The following is a 10,017-nucleotide window of genomic DNA, read 5'->3' as shown; positions in this document are numbered from 1 at the left end:
AGTAGTGAAGTTAGACTGGGCTCAACGCCAGTAGCCAGGTAGCTAAATAGAGCCTCTGTCAAGAGTTTGGAGGTCCTGGGTTAAAGTCCCGTACTGGTTGTTGTAATATGCAGTGTTCGAAAGTAAAGGCCCGATGCTATAGAAAACCTAGTCGGTCTATGTAAAATTTCTATGTGTTGGCCCGGTTGGCTATGAAAAGTTCAAATCCTGACATACATTATGATTCATGTAAACAACATTCCTATATTTTCTGACAAATGACCATATGAAATAAGAGCTTAGAATCAAGATGTTTTTACAGAGAACAGTGCTTTATTGGCTTCAAACATTTGAGCGAGTATGAACTGGAAGATGCAAGCATTTTCGTATAATAGACTAGGTATGCTACTTTCAGCAATATGTGTTTACAAAATGGGTCATGGAAAAATGACTTGGGCTATGGGATTTCAATTTTTTGTAGACCAATTGTCTAAGGAATTTTCATATATACTTCCATACACTAATTATGTGTTTTTAATATTTGAGGGGGAAAAATTATTTTAGACAGTAATTATAAACAATCCACCATAAATCCATAAATTTAATGACTGCAATTGGCCTTGCAATTAACTGGTTGACCCATTGAGTATTTTGGTGATACAGGACTATAATGCCTCTTGTTAAAGCATTTCCTATAGCCTATATCACATGACCATACAAATAAAATTATGTGTGAGACCAATGACCGGGAAATTTTCTTTATTGTCTGTTCCAGGAAGCATTAATATTTGATCTCAGCCTTGTAGGACTAGGAATGTTTTTGAGTAACTGCAGCACCACTCACTGGCGTGTGAGATTGACTACCAAATAATTCATAGCAGGATCAATACAATCATATAAACCTTGGAGATATAGAACTGTTTTATCACTTGAATGTAAATTATTAACTTCAAATCCTGTTTACCAGATCACAAATAGCTTCACCGATGGATGTGTATCTTTATTTATGATACCTGTGTCTCTCAATATAGTTCCCAATCCTTTTTATCCGGTGAAACCTGACAGATTTTTTTTTTTTCTCCGTCTGTCCATCTGTATTTCCGTCCACTCAGGTTTTTGCACTTTCCTAAACCATGCTCAAAGGTATGTTGATGAAAGTCAGTATGTATCATTGTATTGTAACTTCAGTATGAGTAGCTATATATAGCTACAGATCAATTTTTTGGGTCAAGGTCACTTACTATTTTTAACGGGGGCCAGTAGGGGACATGCATTGCTTTAGCAATACCCAGTATGCTTGTTACCCGAAGAAACTTTATACATAGCCAAGATACTGACAGCCGTGTCATTATTTTAGACTGTTTTATGATGAAGAAAATTAATTATTATTTAAGCTATAGATGTCGGATACTCCCACTGGATGCTAAATTTAGTTTCATAGATTTTCAGAATTTTGTATCCTCATTTAATTCTTTTAATATATGACAACCCTGGAAAATTCAGGATAAAACACTTGGTTTTGAGGGGTAAAAATCCAAAAACTATTTTTGTTACAAAAAATTAGCCTTAACCAATACTACCAGAAACTTGAGGAATTAAACAAGTACCCAGACTTCAACAACTACCTGATATTTGTCCTGACCAAGCTGACCTCAGAAGGTGAGTCAACACCAAAAAAAATGTTCAACAGTCAGATCCAAAAGTCTCATCAGTTAATAGCCTAGCTAAGTCTGTTTTGTAATTATACATGAAGCACTACGCCCTAATGAAAATGTTCTTAATTATGTCTAGTAATTACCCAACTAATTATGCATGAACTAGAACAGTGAGAACCAAAATGAGTAGTTAATATATAAAATCATTTGTGTGGTCATTTCAATTATGAGCCTCGTTAGAAGTACAAGATGGTGGTTACATTTTTTTGTAAAAATAGATTTTCAAATTTACAAAACATGAAATCCAATATCAGTAGTAATTGTGCCTTTCAATCCAATAATGGTATCAAAATTTGTATAATCAGTACAAGATTTTGTTTTATAGATGATCCAACCCGCTCGCTCAGTGGTTTGATTTTGAAGAATAATGTGAGAGCCCACTTTGAGAAGTTTCCTCCGGAGGTGACAAACTTCATTAAACAGGAATGCCTCAACAGTATTGGGGATCCTTCGCCGCTAATCCGGGCCACCATAGGTATCCTTGTCACTACCATTGTGGCGAAAGGAGAGTTGAGGAACTGGACTGAACTTCTACCGTCATTGTGTAGCAGTCTCGACTCTGACGACTACAATGTCTGTGAGGTATGTTGACAAAAATATTTGAGAACTAAACTTGTGACATACACATACACTTCTCTTTACCCGACATCATTTATTGGTTAAATTGTGTCTTTATCATTAAAGGGGGACTTTATGCAGATCTTCCTTACTCAAGGCTTTTTCTCACTGGTTTGGGATGGGGCCTTTTTGGGAAAGATTTTTGCAGGAGTAAACTGCAAAATTTGGGAATTTTGCTTTAAAATGAAATAATTCCAATTTGGAATGGGGCCCATTAATGGCCCCAAAAAGCCCCCAGAAAAAGCCCTGTTACCAAAAGTGCTTGCTGGGGATTGCTTTTCAGGTCAAAGGTCTAGGTCACTATTAGTAAAGTAAAAATAGAAAATCTGTTTCCATGCTATAATTCATGTTCCTTTGGGGAGATCAAACTCAAACTTCAAGCAAATCTTTCTTTCCAAAAGTGCTCGCTTGAGGTTGCTTTTCAGGTCCAAAGGTCAAGGTCACTGTTACTTATTAAAATAGAAAATTTGTTTTCATGCAAAAACTCCAGTTCTCTTGGGCAGATCATTATTTCTTAAGTGAAAAATATATCTATTTCTTAGTAATCACCCAAGTTGCTGCTCAGACGAACACATCTCCTTTGTGATATTGCTGTAGTTCTTTTCTGTTAGATAATTTGAAGATTTTTACATCACATACACAAACAGCTAGTGATTAGGTGGGTGGCACTGTGGTAACACAAGTTACACAACTGCCTTTCACCTTAGCGTCTGGGGGTCACTAGCCAGACCATGTAGGTTTTCCCCAGGTTTTCTGGTTTTCTCCCACAGTAAGTCCCCTCACACACTTCAATCTGTGCCAACAAGTGTGATTAATATAAGTTAATATAACTTGTTTCACAATTGTTGTAAAATAAATAAAGTTTACATTTACAGTGATTAGGAAAACCAGTGAATAGGTCAATGGACTAATTTATGAAATATTATTGTCATAGATCATTGATGTAGATTTGGTTATCTTCTTCCATATTATAATCCTAAGATTGTGGCTGAAATTTTCCTCTTGCATAGCTATATGGTCTTATCCAGCTTAAAGCTTGAAAAATACTGGAATATCAATATCCATACTTGAACATGTAATCTATTTCGGTTTTTAACAGTATAGATACTGGAGCAAACGTATTAACCAGTGCTTACATTCAATGATCATTACCCAAGCACGAGATGATGTGATTTCACTGTTTTCTATCCAATGTTTTGGGTTTGATGATCTGATGTCATAATGAAGAGATGATGACCAATCAAGTGCTATTTTAATGTGTGTGCTGTCCCAATAAAACATCTTAATCTAGGCTAGAATATGGAAGTGCCTGTTCATAGTAACACCTGTAGACTTGAGCACATGTATCTGCGGTGTGTAAAGTCCACTGGCCTAAACTAAAACTGTGCTAGCCAAACAAATATGCAAAAATTGGTAAATTTAAAAATTAAACAGAAAACGTATTCCAAAAACACTCCTTTTTAGAGCACTTGACGAAGTCATGTGACCTATTCTAATCACCTTTTGTCTGTCTTCGTGTGTCTGTGATGTCTAGGGAAAATTTACATTTTCAACTTTGTCACACAAACCCATAAACCAATTTCACTAAAATTTTGTCTGTCTAAAGGTCAAACAAAATTATGTATTGCCCAGGCTTGGGGCCTAAAGGACAGGACAGGACAAAAAGTTATCAAATTGATCACTGAAGTTTCAAAAATCTTCCTCTTATAATACCCAAATAAGGTAGAATCAAATACTCTTCATAGAAGTAATGGGTCTTTAAGATGCTTATATATATTGTAAATTTCCTGACCCTAGGGTCTTCCATTTCCCCCTGGGAAGAAGATAATCTTTACTTGGTGCTGTTTGATGGTATCAGTGATATCATTAAATACGAGAGTCCAGAGTTGTGTACTCGTATAATTTTCATGGAGCTCACAAAATTTCTGAAAATTCTCAAAAAAATGAATAATGTAGGTTTAATGTTTTCAGCAATACATTTGAAAAAGACTCATGCAAGTAAATTGTTGATCAATTGTATATATGGTATATGCACATATTGGCCCTGACTGACCCCAGGGGCTGACTGGCAAGTGTCAAAATGGTTCAAATTCTCTGAAATGAAACTATTGAATGTTGAGGCCCATGGGCCTTTATATTATACATGTCTATCAGTTTCTCTTTAACTGTTTATTTGCTAACCCCAAGTGTCTTCAATTTCATGCAAAAATGTTCTGACAATCTGGTATTAGAAGGCATCATATCAAATATGGCTGCTAGTATGTTTGATTTGTTGTCGACTACATTGTATATGAAAGACAGATTACAGTTCAATTCCAACATTCTTAGGTAAATTACAACATGTCTATTGATTTTGGTGATTTATATGAAACTTTCTAAATGATTCATGTTGCAAATATGGTCAACTTGAACTGTAAGTATTTATTTGAAAAACTATGATATACTGGAAGATTCTACATGATGAATTTGGCTCATATGACTGCATGTTATTCAGATTTACATTTAGGTAGGATTATTGCCAAGCATTTCAAGGTTTTATAATGTATTTTAGTCTGGACACCCCCATGAAAAGTATATAATTAAAGTGTTTCTCTATCTGCCTAAAAACATAGACAAGTCTGGGGCTTGTATGCCCGTAGTTTTCACTAGTCAAAGCTGAAAATATGGTAGTCCTTGGGGTCTGGCTAGTGGAATTTTACATCTCGGGTATCTAGAGTATATGTACTGTATTCTACATCCCAGGTATCTAGAATATATGTACCGTATTCTTACTATGAGGCAGCGTTTTTGTGAAGCTTCTATGGCTTTGTGACCAGTAGGATGCAGAAATGAAGGCCAATCAATTGCTGAAATCAAATAATTTATTCCTGAATTCCAAAGTTTACTTATACTTTATTTGGCATAATAGTTGTACTGGAAAAATGTGTAATTAGTTGGGTCTCGTTTGAAAAGCATGATAATTTTTCATCATTTCACAGTATACCTTATATATATACCTATAGATACTATGCTTTTGAAAGTTTGTATTTAAGATGTCAGATTTGGGTGGCAGGGCTAATTGCAAGCACTTCCTATATTCTTGAGACAATAAACAAGGACCTGTGGGAATTATTTGCAGACAAGTATAGTTTAAAGTCTGACTACAGTTTGTAACAATTGGATTATCATAGACTTGTTGGATTTGTTTTTGTTGTTTTGAAGACAAAATAAGATAATCATTACAATTGGTGCAGGTGAATGTCTTGCTAACAACCAACAAAGCTTTAGCTTTTCGCTAGTGGTTCTAGCTGTGTCTGTTCATTCTCCTTGTTTCACGCTCGGGCCCTGTACATGTATCAATCAATTCTTATTGAATTTGACGGAAACACTCTAATGGACTTTTTGGGTGTACAACCAAAGAAAAAAATCAATACTTAGCTAGAGCATGCAACACAGGGTTGAGTTACAAAATATCTACAAATCTGCTATTGTGTAAATTTGTACAAATATTGATGTTACCAAGATGTTGCTTTACTCCTGGTATGATGACCAATTAGAATGTTTCCAGTATAATATTAGATTTCTCTTCAATGACATCAGGATCATTAAAGCTATGAAAACCAGGTGAGCGATACAGGCCCATTGATCCCCTTGTGTTCATGAACTTAAGAATATCTATAGCAGTATTTATAATGATTATGATAAAAAATAACATTCTTTGATAAAGAAATCCAAGGTAAACCTTTTCTATGACTTTTACACATGGTTTTCATAAGGAAAAATGCAACAACTATTGTAGCCTCAAGAATCATTACAAGTTTGTGCATTTGTTCTACTTCATCATCACACAATAATAGGGCCTTTATAACAAGTAGCTGCTTCAAGAGCATTATAGTCACTGTTTAGTACCCTATACAATGAAACACACATTCTGGAACTTATCGGTCACCGCCTGGTACCCTGTTCAATGTACCACACCTGATGAAACCCTCCTGTCACTGCCTGGTACCCTGTATAATATAACACACCTGATGAAACTCATCAGTCACCGCCTGGTACCCTGTACAATATAACACATCTGATGAAACTCTCCTGTCACTGCCTGGTACCCTGTACATTTAACACACCTGATGAAACTCATCGGTCACCGCCTGGTACCCTGTACAATATAACACATCTGATGAAACTCTCCTGTCACTGCCTGGTACCCTGTACATTTAACACACCTGATGAAATTCTCCCGTCACTGCCTGGTACCCTGTACAATATAACACATCTGATGAAACTCTCCTGTCACTGTATGGTACCCTGTACATTGTAACACATCTTATGAAACCCTCCGGTCACTGCCTGGTACCCTGTACATTGTAACACACTATAGTATAAAAGCTGTAATTTTCCTGGAGCAATTTGTATCGGATATAACAGCAAAGCGGACTGAACATGTGAAATTAGCATTACAGTATTCCTATAATTAATTATTCTCATCTCATTTAGCCATTTAAATTGATTGATACCATTCCTTATGTATCTTATTACTGGTCATAATTAACAATTTATAGTGGTAAAATCTGCATATGAAAGCTAAAACTTCTATTTAGTTTGTTGGTATGCTCATGCATTTGTTAAAATTCTGTCCAACTCTGTTCTTTATGGTAGTCAGTTTGTCTTACAAAATGCAATTCATCTTTGTTATTCTGATGAAATTGCTATTGCCATGGAAACCTCTTTAAAGATTGCAGTAAGGGCTTTGAAGTTGTATTGTCTAGAGATGTTCAATATTTGAGATAATATCTATACACGAGACATTGGGTGGTTTATTGCTAGAGGTTGTGTAATTCAGACAAAGCTTGTTTGTGTATTTCTACAGTCGTTAATTAGCCTCACGGTAAGCTCATCATGCGGTTCGCCATAGCTTACAATTGCCAAACAGATACTTTTTATAAGATACCATTTCTTGTTGAGTCTTGTGTTATTGTGATTAATGCAGCAGTTTACATGTGGCTTTGTTAATACTAGGTAGGTAATTTATAAACATTGGCTTTCAGAGGGGGGGGGGGGGGGGGGGGGGGGGGGGGGGGATATCTGATTTTGATCATGTAAATAAATAAATTAGAATCTCTAAAATTGGATTTTTTTATATAGGATTTTGAAATATTGTTAATTATATAGAGTTTGTTAATCTAGTTCAATGTATCATCATAATCAGTAATTTGAAAATCTACTTGTTAGACCTATGAACATGTGAGGTTTCAGTTGTGTGGGAAGGGTTGTATAATACCATTGAAAAGCAGTAGTCTAGAAATTTTAAGTCTGTATCATTGATAAAATCAATTTTAACAACCATATTCTACAGGTTAGATAACCTAAAATCTACCAGCCTTATAATCCAGTTATATGGGATATAACTTTAGCCTGCACAAATATTTCACTATCTCATGGCTAGCAGTCTAGTATCACTGTCATACCCTGCTGTTTTGTTTTAATTAATGCATTAGATATACACCCAGAAGAAGATTGGTTCCATTGGGTTAGTTTAAGGTGTTACACAGTGATAATGGAGAGTTTCCTAGATCTGGTGCTGTATAAATCTTTCAGGGGTAATGTAGTGTATAATGTGTATAGGGTTGTGTAAGTGAAACCTGCTGTTGGGCAAGTCGTTAATGATAGGAATGTTGAAACTCCTACAGCTGAAAATTGGACCAGAGTAGTTTAATGATAGCTTATAACATGATAATGGAAAACTGGAGAGGAGGGAATGGGGCTCCAAAAAACAAGGAAATGGGGGGGGGGGGGGGGCTTGGCTTTAATAAACAAGGGGAGGGGGTTCCAGAAACATGGGTTAGGAACGGGTGGTCCAAAAAAACAAGGGGGAGGAGGGTGGGGGGAGATTCGAGAAACAAGGGATGAAGGGGATGAGCTTCCAGAAACAAGGGTCTGGAATGTTGATTACAAATTAAAAGCCGTCGGGTAGTCGTTTACTTTATAAATATTTAAAGCTGATCACCTGTCATATTCAGTGTGTCGGAAACATCAGAGCTTACATTATCCTTACTGGGGAAAATAGATAATCACATCAAATCCTTAATATAGTTAAACCTCGTTTATTAGAAATCAATGGGGGTCATGTAAAATGTAGAAATCTTAATTATTTGAGGTTACTGGGTAGATTTTACATAGCATTTTAATGTTTACCTACAGTTAAGCGAGATCTTTAGAGTTATAATTGAGTTTTGAGGTAACGAAGTGTGACTGTACTTATTTAGAAACAACACGCACACATATTCACAAGTATATGATTATCATCTCCAGTTTTCATAGGTGTTCAGGCTTCGAATTTAACACTTTATTACTCGCTATTTGCGAGCTGAATTCCAAGATTAGCAAGTAGAAATAATATGCACTTGCTTTTTTCAGCGAGTGGATTCATCAGATACAAAATGTAACTCTCATAAATTTACGTGTATTGAGCCTTTCATAATATATACTATAAATTCATTAAAAAATTTCAATACATTGTAGTTCAAGTTTTTAATGTTTAAACTAGTATATATTATATATTCTCTTCTTAATCATCAACTTTATCATAGAAATTTTTTTTGACTCTTCAATTTACAAACTGATTGTATCCGAGACTGTATTACCATAGTTAAGTAATGCATGATAGATCTACTGTTAATAAATTGATTTATGAAAATATGAGGTTAGCTATTACTATAATGTTTATACTACAGTATCATGTACATGTATATTGATATACATCCTTACATGCAAACGAAGGCTTAATAGCAAGTAAAAATGTATTTTAGCAAGTAGAAATTTTAGGCACTTGCTGTTTTTAGCAAGTGACAAAAAATGTTAAATTCGAGGCCTGGTGTTTGAATAATTAATTCCAGGAGAAATCTTACTCGGTATAATAATTATTCCTACTCCTTAGGGTTATTATTTATCAACAAATTACCACTCAATACTTCATACTAACATAATCATGGACATACAACAAAGAATATTTTGAAATCTTATTGAAAACTAGACATTGTTTTGAGACTTGATGGTGTGGTACAGAGCAGTTAATCCATTTACTTGTGACTTTGTCTAAAGTGGATCCTTGTCTGGGCACCTGAGCTTTGTATTCTATATATGAAGACAACTGAATCTTTACCAAGTTTTTGTCCCCACCATCTGTACCAATAACTTCATTTATACAGTGATAATTGCATAAGATCAGTCCTCCTAATGGATGATGGTATTCCACTCATACTTATGGTGATTTGACAGATTTCAGGGAGTGTTCGGCTTCCTTTAGAAAAATTGTAAGGTATTGTGAAGAATTACGAGGTACTGGTATGATCAATGATGATTTGATTTATTTCAGGGAGCGTTTGGTGCCCTTCAGAAGATTTGTGAGGACACAGCTGAGGACCTGGACAATGACAGTACACGGCCTCTCAACATCCTCATTCCCAAGTTCCTCCAGTTCTTCAAACACAACAGTCCCAAAATCAGGTGATTATAACATCTCTTGCCCTTCATAGGCTTGTTTCATCTCTAAACATGTAATTCCCAAGTTCTTCAAAAACAACAGTCCCTACAATAATTATTTGTGAATGTAACGACACTACCGTTCATAAACTGGCCTTGAAATTGTAAAATATAAATCAATGTTTTTCCAATGTTTATCCAATTCATTTTATAAGCACACACTACACTTTCTGGTAGGCCATTC

The 10,017-nt window shown here is 35.3% G+C and overlaps 1 protein-coding gene across 1 annotated transcript; it reads left to right on the top strand.

Moving 5' to 3' along the window:
- Positions 1-1,112: 1,112 nt before the first annotated feature.
- On the top strand, positions 1,113-9,797 carry LOC117319944 (transportin-1-like; the record flags this gene model as incomplete). The annotated part of the gene is made up of 4 exons (XM_033874651.1): positions 1,113-1,122; positions 1,504-1,638; positions 2,020-2,276; positions 9,667-9,797. Coding segments are annotated over exons 1-4 (533 nt in total), but the record flags the coding sequence as incomplete, so codon positions are not given.
- Between the last annotated feature and the right edge of the window lie 220 nt (positions 9,798-10,017).

The sequence above is a fragment of the Pecten maximus genome, unplaced genomic scaffold (assembly GCF_902652985.1).
Source record: "Pecten maximus unplaced genomic scaffold, xPecMax1.1, whole genome shotgun sequence".
In the NCBI taxonomy this organism is placed as follows: domain Eukaryota; kingdom Metazoa; phylum Mollusca; class Bivalvia; order Pectinida; family Pectinidae; genus Pecten; species Pecten maximus.
The sequence above is the reverse complement of the archived record's forward strand: the minus strand, read 5'-3'. Positions and strand labels throughout refer to the sequence as shown.